At 37.8% G+C, this 19,637-nt stretch overlaps 1 protein-coding gene across 2 annotated transcripts in view; it reads right to left on the bottom strand.

The window, feature by feature from the left end:
- Positions 1 to 17,739, bottom strand: part of RIF1 (replication timing regulatory factor 1) — a 40,648-nt gene extending 22,909 nt beyond the window's left edge. For both annotated transcript variants that reach the window (XM_058193055.1, XM_058193048.1), the window contains exons 1-15: positions 17,505 to 17,739; positions 10,739 to 10,832; positions 9,973 to 10,069; positions 9,011 to 9,141; positions 8,835 to 8,929; positions 7,946 to 8,132; positions 6,823 to 6,915; positions 6,602 to 6,740; positions 5,065 to 5,216; positions 3,070 to 3,187; positions 2,253 to 2,423; positions 2,013 to 2,123; positions 1,318 to 1,380; positions 942 to 1,042; positions 213 to 299 (exon numbers count right to left, since the gene is read on the bottom strand). In XM_058193055.1, the coding sequence (XP_058049038.1) occupies positions 213 to 299; positions 942 to 1,042; positions 1,318 to 1,380; positions 2,013 to 2,123; positions 2,253 to 2,423; positions 3,070 to 3,187; positions 5,065 to 5,216; positions 6,602 to 6,740; positions 6,823 to 6,915; positions 7,946 to 8,132; positions 8,835 to 8,929; positions 9,011 to 9,141; positions 9,973 to 10,069; positions 10,739 to 10,832; positions 17,505 to 17,608 (1,743 nt within the window). In that variant the 5' untranslated portion in view covers positions 17,609 to 17,739. The remainder of the gene's footprint in view (positions 1 to 212; positions 300 to 941; positions 1,043 to 1,317; positions 1,381 to 2,012; positions 2,124 to 2,252; positions 2,424 to 3,069; positions 3,188 to 5,064; positions 5,217 to 6,601; positions 6,741 to 6,822; positions 6,916 to 7,945; positions 8,133 to 8,834; positions 8,930 to 9,010; positions 9,142 to 9,972; positions 10,070 to 10,738; positions 10,833 to 17,504) is intronic.
- Between the last annotated feature and the right edge of the window lie 1,898 nt (positions 17,740 to 19,637).

Raw genomic sequence — 19,637 nt, forward strand, 5'->3', positions numbered from 1 at the left:
GAGAGGGTCACCTTAACCAATGTGTAGAAATTCCATATCCATACTTGTAATAGTTGAGGAATTTAGGGTCTAATTAGATTAAGTGAACCACTTATAAATACCTGTGACTGGTATCTTGCCAGTTGTATCTCTTATAGGAAACAAAGCATGTGGCATATCATGTTTGTGTAACTAATCTGAGCAGTATCACACATCATATGTATTGTACTTACGTTCAGAAGATCCATGTCAGCAATCTGATGGGCTGGTGATCCCAATACTTTTGGAGGCAATTCTTTAATAGCCACTTCTAACAAGGGCTAAAACAGAAAGCAAAGTATTTCATTTAACAGGTAGCAAGCTAAAATAATTCACTGGTATCTATATCACGACTAAAATTAGAAAATACTATTCGCCTTTGTTTATAAATTCATGTTCATTTGGAAACTGAATATATAATGGGGAAAAAAAATCAAGATTACCCAAAATAACATTCTGCTCCACAGGAAATAAGCACTATTTATAGCATATATCTTATCATACAAATACGATTTATCCAAAGTATTATGCTGTATATGCGTACATATAATAGCAAAATATGCCCTTAAGCTCTAATAAATAAATAAAATGCTGAAATCACCTTTATAAGCATATAAACCAATAAAGGAGAATATTTGTAGTTCAGAGTTGAAATGAACAGATTCTTGGTACTCTCATAAACACTAATGATGTTACCTAGTTTGGGTAATATACCATCTTAAGGAAAAAAATCAAATTCAGAGTATATAAACTTCTGAACAAAATATTGCCTTGAGCTGTAATAAATAAATAAAATACTGGAACCACTCTTATAAATATATAAGACTCTAAAAAGGATGTCAAATTTAGGGTTCATTTTATATAAAAATGCTGAATACTATAAATTTAAATTTCACACATGTAAAAACTCTATCAACACTTACCAATGAGTTTAATACTGGCAATTCTTTTGACAAAATAATGTTTTTTAAAGTCTGCAGCAACATAGTTAATACGTCTGAATTCTGCCGATCTCTTTTGTTGCCTAGAAATAAGTTATGCATGCGGTGGTCAATCAGATCTTATAACACTAGACTTAGTAACAGGCTTCATACATTAACTGCATCTTTACCCAGATCCAATTTTGGGCAAGTAACTTCTAAATAATGAAGTTTAACTGCAAGCTGTGTTCAAACAGTAGCATGGTATGGTCATAGTATACCAATTTATTTAGACAGCTATAAGCGTAAATAAATAAATTCAGTATTTTCTCACTTTCATAAGGTCTCCGTACACTTGAATCATATATACAATTATTACCTGATTCAATTGCAGCTTTCACAAAACCAACTAATTCTCTCCATATAGCAGTAAGCATAAAATCTGCAAGGCATGATTTAAACAAAAGGAAAATCAAGTGAAAAATCAGTTAAGTAGATTCATATTAAATAAACATTGGAACAGGTACCTGAAAGATGCTGACTACTGTACTATATGAAGCTTTTTTTAAACAAAAAATGCCCACTGAAGAATTTTTCTGTGAATAGAAGATAAAAGCTACAAACAAATTGGTGGGTTGTTAACATCTAAATCACCATGGCAGCCATTTCCTCCCTTTTAAAAGTCAGCAATAGGGTTTCTGGGGCTTATCCTGTCCTGAAGGAGACAAGGAACTAATTCAGTTTACTTTTCAGGAACCGTAAGGAGCAAAGAAGAAAAAATGGAGTAAGTCTGCAAGGAACCAAAGACTCAAAATTCAGTGCCAGTGGAGTAGACACTAAAATGCTCAGTTCTATCTATCTGAGCATTAAAATGAACTGTGATCATTAACTTTTTTCCTCATCTTTTTATGACATGCCTCTTTTCCACTTTAAACTTGATGGCAAGAACTACCTAATTGATTTATTTTTTATTTATTTAGTTATATTTATATTGCATTCCTATAGTTAATGCCTTTTGTCTTTAGAGTTGAAGATACCTGCTTACAATAAATATCTAACCTGCACATTCCTTACCAGAAACATCTTTTCCAATTGCAATGAAACCATCCTGAGCTGCATTTATGAAAACACTGGCATATTTGCAGAAGAAGGAAGGGGTAGTGATTACTGGGCACTGAAGAGGTTCTATATAAGGAAAGAGTAAAGAACTTCTATCACTGACAAATCAGCAGTTCTTAAAAATAATTAAAAATAAAACAAAGGCTATGGTATTTTACCTTGTTACAAAAGTTATTTTACCAAACAAATAGTTACCTAAACTAAGTACAATATTATTTTCCTTAGCGAAAGTCAATACTTCTGGTCCCATAAAGAAGTGTAGTAGCATTTCAATTCCTAAAAGCTGAATAGATGGAATAACAGCTCCTTCGTTGGTAGGATTCAAAGCCATCCTTGGACTGGCAACATTTCCAAAAGGAAAAACCCCTGAAATTAAAAAAATGCAATTTTTTTCTTCTCACTTCTAGCAAAGAAAATTATTCATATGGGGGGAAAAACACAAGACCCCACCCCAGTAGGAGTAGCTTGAAGAGTTGGCTGACAGAAATGAGGTTGAAGATCTGACTGTGTCTCATGCTTCTAACAATAGAAGTGTATGTCAAAGCTAGCCAGCATATTTTATTTAGAAAATTTCCCCAAATGCATGACATTATCTTCCATTAATGGTCCTATGCTTAAACTACACAATTCTAAACTGCTGAGCTCATTAATAATATTCCCTTAACAAAGCTTACTTTCAGGAATGGCAAGGAGTAAAAAAAGTTTACTCAAAATGTTCTACTTTGCAGGGCAAATGCTTTGAGACAGATTAGGAGTGTGAAAGAAATGCAAAAAGGATTTTTTCCTTTTAAACCCAGAACTAAAATATTTTGTGGGTTGTGTGAACTATTTCAGGTCAGTGGTACAATTGGGCAGAATTGAGATGATCCTCTTCCTCCCTCTCCACAATGCCATGTCCCACCAGTGGGATATGCCATATCTCGCGATGCCATATCACCACCTCCCAACCTTCCCAATGCTTCCCCTCCCTCTCCTCAGCTGCCAATGTGCTTGTAACCTCCTTACTTCATACCTGATTTTCGTGAAGGGCCTGCTATAGCTAAATTCTGATTAGAAATTAACCGTGAAGAATTTTCTTGTAGCAGAGAGGCATCCAGGCTTAAAGTGTTCTGAATTAATGGTACACAAACCTAAAAAAGAAACATTGAAGCATAAGCCCAAAGTAAAATAAATCGGCAGATGAGATGTCAATAATTTATTCTAGCAATAAACAAGAGATATTTACTGCATACATATATTATTTATTGAATGAGACAATGCATACTGGGTGAGATCATCTGTCCCCATAGGCTGAGGTATCACCAATATGCTAATGATACTCCGCTGTATGTCTTGGCCAATGGTGAGTTAAGCGATGCTGTGTCCTCCTTCTTGCAGTATTATTATTATTATTATTTATTAAATTTGTATACTGCCCTTCTCCTGAAGGACTCAGGGCGGTTCACAGCCAATAAAACCACAATACATATAATACACATTAAAAAACAGTATAAAAAACTAATTCAATATATGGCCTAAAATTTTTTAAATACAATTAAAAAAACCCATTTAAAGGCCCCAATTTAAAACCCCAATTTAAAACTACATTTAAGCTAGTCCTGCACGTTGAAACAACGTCTTCAGCTCGCGGCGGAAGGTCTGGAGGTCGGGGAGTTGACGGAGCCCCGGAGGCAGCTCATTCCAGAGGGCAGGAGCCCCCACAGAGAAAGCCCTCCCCCTGGAAGTCGCCAGCCGACATTGTCTGGCTGACGGTATCCGAAGGAGGCCCTCTCTGTGAGAGCGCACTGGTCGGTGGGAGGCTACAGGTGGCAGTAGGTGGTCCCGTAAATACCCCGGTCTAAGCCATGGAGCGCTTTAAAGGTGATAACAAGCACCTTGAATTGGACCCGGAAGATCACTGGGAGCCAGTGCAGGCTACGCAGGAGAGGTGTCACATGGGAGCCACGAGGTGCTCCCTCTATCACCCGCGCAGCCGCATGCCTGGAGGCTGTTAGGGGCTGAATGGGGAGCAATGGATTAAAACTAAACCCTGGCAAGACAAAGTGGCTCTGGGTTTGGGGTTCGTTGGCTCAGGGAGAATTGCCGATTCTTGTCTTGGATGGGGTGGCACTACTCCAAACAGACCCTGTGCATAATCTGGGGGTTCTCATGGACTCACAACTCCTGCTTGAAGGGCCTTTGCACAACGGCAGGTTGTGCACCAGTTATGCCCTTCCTGGACAAACAAACTCTATTCACAGTCACTCATGCCCTAGTCACTTCACATCTTGACTGCACGCTAAACATGGGGCTGCACTTGAAGAGTATCCAGAAGCTCCAGCTGGTGCAAAATGCAGCGGCCTGCATGGTTTTGTGTAGACCCTGGTGTGCACATGTATCACCTCTCCTGTAGGAGCTGCACTGGTTGCAGATTTGCTTCCGGGTGCCATTCAAGGTGCTGGTTGTCACCTTTAAAGCCCTTCATGGCTTGGGACCAGGTTATCTGAGGGATCGTCTCTTGCTGGTCACATCTACCCGACCCATTAGACTGGGGAGACAGGGAACGTTGCGGGTCCCATCCCCTAAGGAGATACACCTGGTGGGATTCAGAAGGGTCCCGTGGTGGCCCCCTCTCTTTGGAACATCATCCGCACAGAAATTAGAATGGCCCCCACTCTAGCACTCTTCTGGAAGGCACTGAAAACCTGGTACTGCCAGCAGGCCTGGGGAACCTAGAGCGGGATGGAGCCCATTAAATGGCTCGTGTGAGGTGCTGTCACAGGGTCGGGGGTGATTTTAATATATTAAATTTATTATATGACTCTTCTATTAGTTTTATTGTTTTTATATTCTGTAAACCGCCTTGAGTCGCCATGTGCGAATAGGTGGCAATATAAATTCCCTAAATGAATAATACAAGAGCACAACCAATATATCAGATATTACATAGAAATGTAAATGTAAGTGTCTTTCAGAACCCCATTTTAACTAATGCTTAATATTAATTTAACAACAAACATTTAGTTACCTGTTCAAAGTGGACTGGAAGCTGAGATCCAAGCCTCATTAATAAATACCACCAAACTTCAAGCTTGGTCAGTGCCAGAGTTTCAGTTCTCACATGAATAGAGGTCAATGGCTGCATTAGCAATCTTAGCCTTTTTGCACTGCATAATATATCTTGGAAAACAGAAATTGAAAATCTTTATTATTATATTGACTAGAAAGAGAAGCAAAGTTTAATCCTTCTTGCCCCACTGGGTTGCTATGAATTGAAAATGGATTTGTCTAACAAATATCATCCCCTTTAAAAAAAACTTTTTATTGAAGATTTTAACAATTCTAAAAGGTAACCCAAAGTAATATCAGAAAGAAAAAAAATAAAAATAATATAAATACAAAGTGCAAGGAAAGGAAAGGAAGAAAGAAAGGAAAGTCAACAGAAAAACAAGAAGTACAAATAAGCCACTCCTTTTTTATGGGTGTTTCAGAAATATAATAATTTTCTTACACTTGTATAGTGATAGCAATAGCACTTAGACTTACTTGTAATGATAGCAATAGCACTTAGACTTACCATACTGCTTCGTAGTGCTTTACAGCGTTCTCTGAGCAGTTTACAATGTCAGCATATTAGCCCACATAATCTGGTTCCTCATTTTACTGACCTTGGAAGGCTGAGTCAATCTTGAGCCAGTCAGAATTGAACTGCTGGCAGTCATCAGAGTTAGCCTGCAATACTGCATTCTAACCACCGCGCCACCATGGTTCTTGTATTTGAATTCTGTACTCCCTATCCAACTCTATAAAAGCTTCAAAATGTAGTCTTCTATAAGCTTTCTCATAGGAAAGGCTAATAATCCAGAAAAGTATATTAGACACTGGTGTTTCAATGGGCCTTTGGCAAGCATGATTGAAGCACATTTTCCTCTTTTTCTTTTTCCATTCCAGGTGTCTATAGAGATTCTCAACCATCCATGTCAGGGTTATCCCACAGATGCTTTCCAAAAGGCAACTGGACTTTCTTGGGGGTTTTTTTCTTGAAAACGTTTGCTTCTCATCCAAGAAGCTTCTTCAGTTCTGGAACTGTTCTCAGAACTGAAGAAGCTTTTTGAATGAGAAGCAAAACATTTTCAAGGAAAAAAACAAGAAAGCCTAGTTGTCTTTTGAAAAATACCTTTCGGCTTTCCATCCAGGTTTCTTATATCTGTCACCTTTGTTCTTTTTTATTTGTGTTCTTTGTTTTTAAAGATTTTTAACAATTTGAAAATTGCTCAGAGTTGTGGAAATCAGGCAGAACTTAAATTTGAGTAAATGATTTACAATGGGTGAAAAGCACATTCTCATAAGATAGCTGGGACCTGGCAACAATAACAATTATGTAAATCTTACATTAACTATATTCAGTATGTGACAAGATGACAACTAACTTAATTTAAACTATCAACATCACTAATAACTTCCTATGTTTTTGTGTGTCAGCTTAACCGCTGATTTTTCCTCTGCACGTGAGAAACAAGAGTATATTCATTGCCAATATATTACTGCTCAACATTTTAGCATACCTGGATTTAAAGCAAAGTTATCAATCAGACTCTTCCATGCAATGAAAGCTATTTTCTTCACCACCGGGGAGCCACTACGAAATCCAAGTTCTTCTAAATGCAGCAAAGAATTGATAAAGCTTCCACTATGATGCAGTGTCTAAAGAGAAAAATACAGCATCACTGTACACTGTAATGTACTTCCAGTATCATAGCTTATAAAGAATTTTTCTCCAACTTACTTTTCCCAGCAGCTTTATAAACAGGGGCCACAGTTTCAGAATATATGTTTCATGCTTTGAAAAAAATAGCTTTTGGAGTTCTGGAATTACTTTCTGTAGGATTATAATAGAGAACATTTATTAAAATGTTGTATTAAATTAGATACAAATTTGATGCAATTCTTGGAGGTTTTTTCAGGGATGGTCATCTAGGATCCTACAACAGCATTCTGAATTATTTTAAATGTCTAAGAGTTTTTTGCCAAATATCTAGAAGGAAATTGCACTTATGCCTCTTCCATCACTCCGAAAAATACCAAGGCAATTTTAAAATTCCATGCGATGCAAGAAAGAATGATTAAATTACTTGTGGCAAGTCCACTGCATAATTACCATAAGAGGGACAATTCAGAAATTTATTCTCTGAGATTAGAAGCTGGGTTGCTGAGAATAAAAAACATGTTTTGAATAGGTTTAGATCAGGGATGAAATGCTCCCGGTTCGGACCGGATCCCGCAATCCAGTAGCGATGGGAGCAGGTAGTTCGGAGAACCAGTAGCAAAAATCCCTGCCCCCCCCACTGCCCACGCCTTGCTGTTCCTCTTCTGTCCCTGAAGTGCTCAGTAGTGATATAGCTGCACTTCAAAGGGCCGCACTACAGCTGATCAGCACTGTAGGCAGCTAGTAGACCAGTGCCTCTATTTTTAAAGAAGGTAGACCGGTGCCAGCCAAAAAAAAGGCACTTGGTAGACTGGGGCCTCTCAGTAAAATGCAATTGGTAGACCGGGGCCTCTATTTTTAAAGAAGGTAGACGGGTGCCTCTCAATAAAACGCAATTGGTAGACTGAAGCCTCTATTTTTAAAGAAGGTAGGCCGGTGCCTCCCAAGTTTTGTATACTTTATTATTTTTATTATTCAGTCACCTGACCACCAAGCCACACCCACCAATTAAACCACGCCCACAGAACCGGTAGGGAAAAATTTTAGATTTCACCCCTGGTTTAGATTGACTCCAGCAACAGGGCTACCATTAATATTGTGTAATTATAGGTCAAAGAAGAGTATTACAAACAAATTGTTCATGCAAGAAATATGTCAGGCTCTGTGGTGCTCTGCAAACATATTTAAGATATATTTGACTTACAATAGTCAGGAGTTGCTCAGTGACTGCTATCACCTCTTGGTGCTGCTGAAGAAGTGGGAGACCCATTTCCAAAGCGCTTGCAGCTCTTAACTGTATTTTATGAGCTGAGTGAACCAGCAAAGGAATTATCATTTTAGCCCACGTCACAGCCTGTCCCTCCATCTCAGATGGAGCCTGTTCTATCAGCCTAGATTTTAGAAACACAAAAATGAATAAGTTTTGCAAACACAAAGTTTTTACAGTTTGTCAAAAGAACAGAGTATGCAAGTGTATGTAAATCTCTTGTTCTCACTTGGCAGTGGTTTGCATGGTCTATTCTGAATAACGTTACAGTGCTTCATAAACTAATTGGAAGGGTCTGCACAATCAGGAACAAGATAACTTAATCCATTGTCAATTATCCCATTGGCCTCAATGCAATAATGAGGCCGTTTCAGCTGATTCGGACCACAAATAAATTAAAATCACCTTAGATTAAGTAAAATCTAGACTATGATCCAGAATTCTTTGCTCATTTCAGTAGACTGTTGACTGTTGAAGCAAATATGGAAAACCTTCCCCAAACTCTTACAAGCAGCAGTTTCCTATCTACTACATTATAGATCTACTATTTATGTTATATTGCTACAATTGGAGTTCTCCCATTATAAGAAATACAATATCAATAAAGACCTAATATAGTTAGTAGCTTAACTGGAAAACAGAAATTCCCAAAATACTCCACATATATTCTCTGACACATACTCCAATAATATGATAAATTCAAAACACAGGCACTACTGAGCATGTAGTACAATCATAGCAACAGTGCTATGGCTTACAGATCAAAATTTAAACTGAAGTCTTTCTCCTCTTACTTCTTTTAACAAATGTATATCTTAACACATACCGGATGATAACGTTTAGTGATTCATGTTCAACCACCATGGAATGTGACTCTCCTTTAGGAAGTATTGTTTCTAGCATAGCAATAATATTGGGTACCTGAAAAAATATAATGAGTTAAGTATAGGAAGACTTTTTAACAACTTTTATTTATAGGTGATGAAAACAAATCCTGCTCACCAACTTTCCAACTGTATCTGGAGGAAAGGATTGCTTTGAGATCACCCAGAGTGCTCTTGTGCGAATGTGTTTGTCTCCTGAATTTATAGCAACACTGTTTAATATAAATAGTAGTTCATGTATTTCTATTTCTGTTTAAAAAAAAGAAAATCCAGTAATTATTGTTCTAGGTATTATCACTGTGTAATAATTTTCTTGGTCTATATGAAGTTCAGCCTATTTCATGCCTCAACTATTCTGTGTAGAAACAGCTGTTCTGGATAGATGTTTCTTTCATAATGATGTTTACCCTTGGTAGCAACAGATAGCAAAAAATATACCAAAGTACTGTTCATGTGACTATTTTGATGTCAAGAAAATCCAGAGGTTATTTGTATTAGTCTTTTGTATTTTTAAACTTTAATAGAAATTATTATTTAAAAAAAATCATTTTTGGATCCCTGCAGGTTTTATTTTGGCTGAAGCATGAACCAAGATTATGTGGTTCATTAGTCTGATGGCTCAACAGACTAATGCAGTCTGTTATTAACAGCAGCTGCTTGCAATTACTGCAGGTTCAAGTCCCACCAGGCCCAAGGTTGACTCAGCCTTCCATCCTTTATAAGGTAGGTAAAATGAGGACCCAGATTGTTGGGGGCAATAAGTTGACTTTGTATATAATATACAAATGGATGAAGACTATTGCTTGACATAGTGTAAGCCGCCCTGTGTCTTCGGAGAAGGGCAGGATATAAATGCAAATAAAAAAATTATGCTGAAATTTAGCCAATAGGAAACAGATTTAAAACTAACACATTCCATTTCTATCTGTGATTATGTAATTCTGTTAATATATGCATAAGTGTCTATATATGCATTATCTACAGATATGCACGTAGACTATGGATATCAGTCACTGGAAGAAACTGGTTAATCAAACTGATTATAGTTTATTAATGTTTATAATACAAAAAGGTATTTACCGCATAATAAGGAAGCAATCTTTGGATTACACACACAGAATCCTAAAGCTTGTAAAGCTGCACTGCTCAACTCCAAATTTTCAGTAGGAATATGTGTCTAAACAGGAAAGAAGATAAATCTAAACTCACACAACAGAAGACTGACCAGTTATATTACTTCTATTTGTCAAGATCTGAAATTGGCATCATTCTCTAATCCAATGTTCCCCAATCTGGTAAACCACTAATGTTCTTCAATCACCCTCCGTAGTCACTTTACTGGAAGGCATGAAAATGGATTTCCAGCTAATTTGAAGGCTGACCAAATTGGAGAAGATCACCATAGTTACTTAAGTTCAAATTATTTAATAATATAATATTTAATCTTATCCTTAAATACAAAAGCTAGTTAATTTGCAGTTTTTATATATATATATATAAAAGAATTTGCAGGTTATATATATACATATACATATACATATATATCAGTAATTTAGTGATCTTGATATGAAAAATGAATACATTTTTTCCTCTGGTTTAATGGGCAAACTTGATAGCACATTACATTTCTTTATGCATTCATCTTCAATAAAAAAATCAATAGCAGTTTTTGACATGATTCAAATTGTTAAAAACTTACAAAAGTATGGACTTCTTCAAATTGAAAGTTTGAACCGCTAATCTTGCCCAATTCTGATGAGAGAAAGCAACTCAAACTTTTTTAGTCTGAGTTATTCAGATAACTAAACAGGGAAATAAAGACTAACGACAGAAGTGAAATACGTACCATAAATATCTTGTAAAGCTGGGGAAAAGAGTTTTCAACCTCAGCTGCAAATTCTTTTCCTTCTTCTTCATCTTCCTCCTCCTCAGTCAAGCGACTTAATATTGAAAAACAAACAAACTTTCAGTTAAAAAGTGCTCTAATGTAAGCAAATACATAGCTATTTAAAGGCTAGCCAATACAACCCATGATTCAGTTATAAATTTGATCATGATAGATATTTATCAGTATCAGGCTTTGCTTGCGAGAATTTCAAGCTCTTCAAGCTTTCTGTTAATATCCAAATAAAATATTTGGGGATAAATAATGAAAGGAATGCTGATATGTCTGACACTATTAATGCTGTTAGGTGAGAATCTGAATTATTTCTAGCAAGTGTTAGATTATGATATTGTAAAGACTATGGATATGAAAAATAATGTATTAAAGACCAAGGTATCTGATAGAGAAAGTGGCAAACGATTTCATATATTTATTGACAATGGGAAAATAAGTAGAAAAATATCAAGAACACAAATACAAAATATTGAGTAGTTAAGTGGTCTGCTGATAAAAAAATGCAGAAAAAGTAAAAACAACTCTCTATAAGGGTGTGCTTCTGTGACTTTACTACATGGAACAAATAGTTGGTCATGTCATGAGAAGCTGAACTCAGTGGGAGTGCATATGTTAAATAAAACGTTAAATAAATCAAAAAGGAGTGGGTATCCCAAAGGTGCTTTTCAAAAGGCAACTGGAATCCCTTGGGTTTTTTTCCTCTTGAAAATGTTTTGCTTCTCATCCAAGAAACTTCTTTAGTTCTCTTGGATGAGAACTGAAATGCTTTCAAGGGAAAAACAACAAGAAAACCTAGTTGTCTTTTGAAAGGTACCTTTGGGACAACCATGACTTGGATGATTGAGAATCTCCATAGACAAGGAATGGGTGCTAAAGGAATATAGACTGAACACAGAAATGAATACTATTAAAAAAGTAGAATGCAATAGTTTTGTCATGCAAAGGGAATGAATAATGATTGGAAGCTGCCATTAAAGAGAGTTGGTAAGATTCCAAAAAAGAGACAAGAATGTTAAAGAACAAAAGGCAATGTATGAAATATGTATGAATGGGGGTGGGAACAAAAATGGTTTGTCAGAATATAAAGTTATGACATGGTACAAAAAATAATGGCGTAAAACCAGATTTAATCATATTTCCCTTTTTATCTCATGCTTTCAAGAAAGCAAATTGGAAGTCAGAACAAAGTGAAAATTACTAAGTGAAGAGAAGCCAAAGCTAAGAAAGACAAAAATCCCAGAAAAGAGTTTAACAAGTAACTTAAAGAGATTAGCAGCAGTATTATAAGATCTACAAATGGCAGTAAATTTATTCATTTTAATTTTTAATATAGTAAATATTGATAAATAAAACCCATAGTGATACCTTGGTACTCAACTGCTTTGAAACTCATCAGATTTGGCACTCAATACATTTTGACGCAAAAACTTTTTCCTGGTACTCATCATTTGTTTGGTACTCAATGCACAGACTAGAACCTGTCAGTGTCGGCTGCCTTATGACTCACATTATTCCTTATGGGAAAAAAAGTTTGGTGCTTATCATTTTTGGTACTCATTGAACCTCCTGGAACAAATTAATGATGAATACCAAGGTACCACTATATAGAAAATATCTTTTGGGGTCTTTCATAACTTTTAAAAGTAGAAAGTGATCTTAAGAGAAAAAAGTTTAAGATACATTCACTCTACTCACAAGAACCTCTTGTATTAGGAGATGAAATTAGATCAGTACTTTAGTATCAGTATAGATCAGTATCAGAAAAGAGAGCGAGTGTACAAGAAACTTCAGAGTATGCAAACTATCATTCTTTTTTCCCCCCTAGACTACTGTAATGTGCTCTACATAGTGCTCCCTTTAAGAATTATCAGGACGCTTGACTTCCGCTTGGCGCCACCTTTCTCGCTGGGTGCTAATTTATGGCACTCCGCACTGGATATGGTAAAAGTTGGTGTAAACAGCTACGAACAGCTGTTCCCGACTTAAATTTTCCCTCTGGTTGAAAGAGCAGGGGAAAGAGCAGGGGGGGGGGGAGAGTGGTAGATTCCCCTAGGGGCTTTGTTTTTGTTATGAAAAGTCCCGAAAGGTCGAATCCCATTGAATTCCTCCTATCTCCAGTATCCAGTGTGTCTCCTGCAACAGCAGGAAAAGAGGAAGGTGTCCAAGTTCTGCTAACAATTGATTTCTTTTTGTGGATTTCTATAAGCAGGCGGAAGAAGCATGAGTGAACAATTACTGGTTTGCAAGTATTGTTGATTTCCTGACTTCCTCCTTTTTTTAAAGAGAGAAAAAAAATTTTTTCCCCTTCTCTTAAAATGGCGTTTGAGACTAACTGCAAATAGACCGATAGCCTTGCTGCGAAATCGAAACTGAATGGAGACTTCATCTTATTGTGTTGGATTCTGGATTGTTGGATTATATTATGTTGTTTAAGTATTTCATAAGGGGATTTTCAGCAAGAACTTTGCCATGAAAGTTCTTTCAGAAGAATGGATTCGTGACTTTATACAGGATTACACAGGAAGAATGTATTTAATTATTCAAAAATACGAACTGAAAAAAAATGGGGACTTTTTGGATCAAGGCTTGGAGGAAATTAACCAGTGTGATCAGGACTTAAATGCAATGGAAGAGATACAAACAAAAATGGATAAATATGAAGATATGATCGTGAATAAACAAGTTGATGTAAAGAAGTTTCCTTTAGTTTGGATGAAATGTCAGAATTTGTGTTACAGGAGGTTGTCTCCCGAACCGAAAAAATTTACAGGCTTAATGCTTTTCAAGAATTCTCTCTTTGGATTGATGGAATATATGGTAGTAATTTGTGGATTTTTGAACATAAGGAACTATTAGGCAATATTGTGACTGACTTTTCAAAAGGAGTAATGAAGGAAAGACAGAGACTAATGCATCAAAAAAAATGGCAAGAGACAAAAGTATTATCCTTTGAATTATTAACAGACAAAAATATTACTGTCCCTGAAAGACAATATGTGAGGAAGATCTGGAAGAAATGAGTTGATTATATGTTTTATATCCATCATAAAAGACTAGGTATTTGGATTTATACTGGATTTTGACGAGGAAGGACCAAATTTGAATAGCTACTGTAATTCTTGGTATTGAAATTTTATAATGTGTTGTATTGTATTTTGAATAGAATATTTTTGAAAGAGTTTATGTAAAAGACTTGGGGGAAAAATTATATGGTTATAGAAGCTATAAGGCAGATATTCTTTGAATTGGATTGGATTTTTATGCTTTAGCTGGTTTTAAATACTTTAGGATTAATTTTATTGATTTACATATTTTGTTACTCTTAATTGTTAATATTTTTTTTTTTGAAGGATTTTGGTTATGTTAGGAGGAAGTCAGAGCTAGAGAGGGAAAATTGGTATAATAGTTTTGGTATAATAGCATATGTTTGTTTTATTTTTAACTATATCTTGTGCTTCATCCGGGAAGTCAGGGGGGAGGGGGGAGGGATTAGTGAAGGGAGGGGGCTTGGGGGGAAAGGGGGGGGAGAATTTTTTTTGTAAAACATTTTGAATTAAAAAAAAAAAAAGAATTATCAGGAGGCTTCAACTGATTTAGAATGCTGCAGCACCGGCAGTTATGTGTGCTCCTAACAGAACACACATTACATCTCCATACCAAGAGCTGCACTGACTACCAGTTTGCTTCCGGGTCCAATTCAAAGGGCTAGTTTTAACCCTTAAAAGTCCTTTATGGCATGGGACCAGGTGATCTGGATCCTATCTCCCAATTACATTAGCCTGTCTCATTAGATCTGGCAGAGAAGGCATGTTGTGGGCACCATCTACCAGGGATCTGCTTTTGGTAGCTCCCAGAAGGTAGACCTTATTGGTTGTAGCACCCCGCCCTATGGATTATTCCCCCCCTCAAGTCAGATTAGGTCTATCTCAGTTATCATTCCAGAAGACCCTCAAGACCTGATTGTGGTCTTGATTGCAAACCTGGGGACCCCAGGGAACTGGAAATATTCTTAGGTTGATTTTTTAATCTCTCTACTTAGTTTGTTTGTTTTACATTTCTTAAGTGTTTCTTTTAAAAATTGTTTAATAATTACTATTTCTGGGATTATTTTTATATTTATTCTGTCTACTGATTATTATATGCTACTCAGAGTCATTTCTTGCAAGATGGGCAGTCCTATATACCTGATTAATAAATAAACAAAATCATATAATATCCTTACTTTCACGCAAACAAAATAATCAAGATTATGAACATTATAGCTGTACAGCTTAGGAAAAGATGACAAACCAGTTTTAGAAAAAACTAAGGAACACAAAGCATTATTGCTGATGTACCCTGTATAACTGAGAAAGCCAAAGAAAACCAAAAGGAAGTCTCTGTCTGCATCATTAATTATAGTAAGACCTTGTTCACATCAGACTGGCTCCAGGTTGTCAAAACTGTGTAGCAAGGCTGTATATTTTATTCAATTTATATGCTGAATATATATTAAAAGAAAATGGGATGAAAAAAGATGAGCATGGTTTTAAAACTGGAGAAGTATCAATTATATGTGCACTGCTGATGGTACTACTAATAATGCAAAGAATCTCCAAGCTCTAAATAGTTAAAGAACAGAGTAAAAAAATGAAATTAAAATTAAAGACACCAAACTAATGACAACCAGCTTTAGAATTGGAAATGAAGATAGAAGTAGACTTGGATAGTGACTGCCTATTTCACATTCACAGTTCTGATGGTGATGAAAAAATAACTTTGTGACCAATGCTCACATTTATAACTGTTGAAGCTCTACAAAGCAAAGCTGAAGGAAAAGCACAATTCTAGTTTTACTTAGTGACCACTTTGCTTTACAGAATAACAGTTGGAAGGGACCTTGGAGATCTTCTACTCCAACTCCCAGCGCAAGCAGAAAACCCTATACCATTTTAGATAAATGGTTGTCCAATTTTTTCTTAAAAACCTCCAGTGTTGGAGCACCCACAACTTTTGGAGGCAAGTCATTCCGCTAATTAATTGTTCTAACTGTCAGGAAATTTCTCCTTAGGTCTAAATTGGTTCTCTCCTTGATTGGTTTCTATCCATTGCTTCTTGTCCTGGTTTCAGGTGCTTTGGAGAATTTACGATCAAACTGCTAGCCCCAATTGTGATCACTAAATGAGGACTATCTATACTGACGTGATGAATAAGCTTGTCTTTTAACATCAATTAGCAACAGTACAGAAATGAGCAGCCAAGAAACACTTCTTAATTAAGCTCTTGGTAGAGTAGCCATGAAAACCTTGGAAAAGATATTCAGATGCTAGGAGCTATCTGTATCTTCAAAGATCAGAACTGTGCAGGCGTCTTCACTGTGACACTATGGAAACAAAAGTTGGATTTTGAAGAATGAAGAAAAGAAAAGAGCTGATTTTGAACTTTTGTGTGGGAGAAGGGTCCTCCTGAGTGTACTTTGGATAGAAAGGGAAAAAACCCTCCAAAATAAATGCATCACAGAATAGATCAACCTAGAGTTTTCACTACACCACCTTTGATCAAATTATCATATTCTGGATACATTGTGTGAAGTGAAGACCTAGTTTCCTACATAAGTCTGCAGTGCTGGGAAAGTGGGAGGCAAAGAAGAGGATGACCAGCATCAAAACGGATGAACGCAATGACATTGGTGATGGGTACACCAATGTACCCATCAAGTAACTGAAGAACTAGATCAGGAACAGATCATCCTGGGAAAAAAAATCTATGAAATTACGCAATGGTACATAATCAACGGTATCTATTTTTTTTAAAAAAAAAAAGCTGCAGCACGAATGCCTTTTCTCCCGTGTCATAATCAGAATATTGTTGCCTTCGATTGTGCAGCAAACAAATATCCCAAGAAAAGGTACCAGTCGAACTGAGCTTCACCAGTCGAACTGAGATTCAGGGGGGAAAAAAAACCTAATTCAAATGAGAACCATCAATATGTCAGAAAACGTGCTGCAACAGTACGTCCAAACAGACTAGATGGCTCAGTGGCTAAGACACTGAGCCTGTCAATCAGAAAGGTCGGCAGTTCGAATCCCTAGTACAGGTCTCCTGCGTGAGCAGGGGGTTGGACTAGATGACCTCCAAGGTCCCTTTCCAACTGTTACTGTTAACTCCCCCCCCAAAAAAAACCCTCCTCTCTTCTCTACAGCATTTTTCAAAAAAAGAAAAAAGCACAGAATCCCTTTCTGGCACGTTTAAAACCCAAGAAATAAATTTAAAAAAAAAGCGAAGAGAAAGCGCGTGAATTGTGGAACCATTTCAATCCAAGACTGAGAGCGGTTTCAGCTTTCCCTTCCCCTCCCTAAAAATAATTTTAAAAAACTCCCAATTTCCGAGGAGGGCATTAGGCAATGAAAAGAAATCCGTGGCTGCGATCGCTCGGGAAGCTGCATAGCGTCGGGATGCTGCGCTGCAATGGGAAGAGACTCTCGGCAACTCCATGGATTTGGCAAAGAGGGATTACCTGCACCATTCAGTGGATGTTATATACATTTATATATCTAGCCTTCACGGACAGTCCATAGGGGCGCCAAGAATCATGCCACCCCTTAAACAAACTTGGTTTTGCTTTTGTTTTCTTTTAAATATCCTGTAAACGGCTGGCCGGCTGTGCCGCTGCCGGGCTGGTCTCCCGCATCCTATCGCGGAGAGCACAAGGAGTCATGGGGTCGGGACTCACTTCGTGAGGGTCAGCCACGCGTCTGTCAACACCTCCGGCGAGGCGTTTGGGTCCTCGAGGGTCTCCAGCAGGGCCCGCATGTTTGAACCGTCGCAGGGTCCCATCGCGGACTAACGGCTCGAGGTGGGGGGGGGAGAAGAAAAACCGTTGTGAAGTTGCCGCCCCCGTTCTCGAACGCACTTCCCGCGCTCGCGTTCCTTTTCTCCCGGGCTAAGATGGCGAAGCGCGGGAGCCGGAGCCTTGGGGGGCCGCTCTCGCCCAATCAACGCGCGGGAGGAGCGGGAGGAGGCGGGGCGTGGATTTGAGGAGGCAGAGCGCCGAGAGGTCGAGCGCGGCGAATGCCTCTGCTTTTCTTGCCCCGCCCGTTGCGAGGGAGAGTGCGGAATCATCGATCGACATGTTCCTTTTTCTCCCCTCTTTCTTCTTTTCCCCTTGCTGGAATCGAAGGCGTTGCGGATCGTAGTTTTCTTCGCCGATGGCAAACGGTTGCGTGCAAAAAAGAAGCCGGGTCGTTCGTCCACAATGCCCGTCGTTGTTTGTCTCCTTTCTGTTAAGGATCAAGGCAAGGACGTGCTCGTGTTTGGAGAGCATTTTGCGCGTCGCAAAGGCGCCAGATTTGAGTGTGCGATTCGACAGAGATGCTCTGCTCATTCATTGTCTTGTAGACAAACTGATATTGCAACCCGCGCTCATTTATGACTCCCCTCCACTCAGTAAGATCGGAAGAACTTTCTCCAAAATAAGCCCCCCAGACGAAGGTTTGAAGGCTTGGAAGGCATGAATTGGTAGAGCCAGCCAGACAGTCACGTTGGGTCTAAGCCGGCAAAAACTGAATTTAATGCCTCCAACTCAATAGCAACAGGGTTAAGCAAATCATGTTTTAGGGTAGTTTGCATAAAATCGAACTTTAAGATGACTTTAGCTAAGTTATTAGGTTGTTAAATCTACACATCAATTTTACATCTAAACGAGCTACCGCAAAAACTTGGCACCAGTCACTTCATCCACTGAGTGACCAAAATGTACACTTTTAGAACAATTTAGAATTATGACTATGATGCAAAGGAATGGGGTAGGCATCTTATGTGGTGATCCCAGCCTTCTGAGATTGGCATCCTAAGAGTCATTGGGAATTGGGTGGCATACAAGTTTAAATTTGGTGGCATACAGGATAAAACAAGTTTATCCTGGCTAGTTGCAGTCAGATGTTTAGACAGGATTTGGCATTTTTACTCACTTGTTGAGTCCTATTATTAATATGTAGAGAAATGGGCTGAATTGGTGTGATTTAGAGATGTTTTTCATTCCTTGCTCTTTGTATTTTCAATTTGGAAAAACTCTTAATTCTTGAGCCTAGATTTATAGAGCATCACCAAACACAAATTGCATAATATTTTAGGCTTTGGTATGCTGCTAGAACCATCTAGTCTGGTTGATTTGTTATCCTGTCTTCTGTGAACCCAAAATATTGGGCTAATCAGCAGAATTGTGTGAAGGATTCTTCTTTGTCCTCTTCATGATACAGAAGCTATACAGTTTCCATGGTTGGATGAAGGGGCACTAGGACCTGCCTCATCAAGGTATTTCCTGTTGCCTCTAGCATGCCCTTCAGCAGTTTCAGCAGCTAAAGAGGCTTTTAATACCTTTACATATTTATCTCTTTGCATAGCTCACTAGAAAAGATTTTTCTTAAGGCTATCAGCAAAACCACAAAACTATGACTGGCAGGAAAGGAGAGTGAGTGTTTGATTCTTGGCTATCAAATCACCTTATAGATATTTGTAGAAAGTCCTAGTTTCTGAGTATGCATAGGAATCTTGTCAAGGCTACTAAACCACCAACATAGTAAATTAAGCATACAGTAGTGCTGTAATCCACCAGTTTTCTTTTATAAGAGAAGAGAGTGCTTGTTTGCTTCAATCAGCAGCTGCATGAAATTTCATCAGAGTAAATCAGAGTGTATTTTGAAGCTTTGGGCAATCCTATTAATTGGTCAAACTATGGTAGTGCTGATGTGAGAACATAAGTATCCTTCCATCCTATTTCCCTCTGTGTCCCCTCTATATAAATGCTAGTGGTACTTTGGATACTGCTCTTCAAAACCACTAGATGGCAGAATTTAATTAGCATCCT

The sequence above is a fragment of the Ahaetulla prasina genome, chromosome 1, assembly GCF_028640845.1.
Source record: "Ahaetulla prasina isolate Xishuangbanna chromosome 1, ASM2864084v1, whole genome shotgun sequence".
Classification (NCBI taxonomy): domain Eukaryota; kingdom Metazoa; phylum Chordata; class Lepidosauria; order Squamata; family Colubridae; genus Ahaetulla; species Ahaetulla prasina.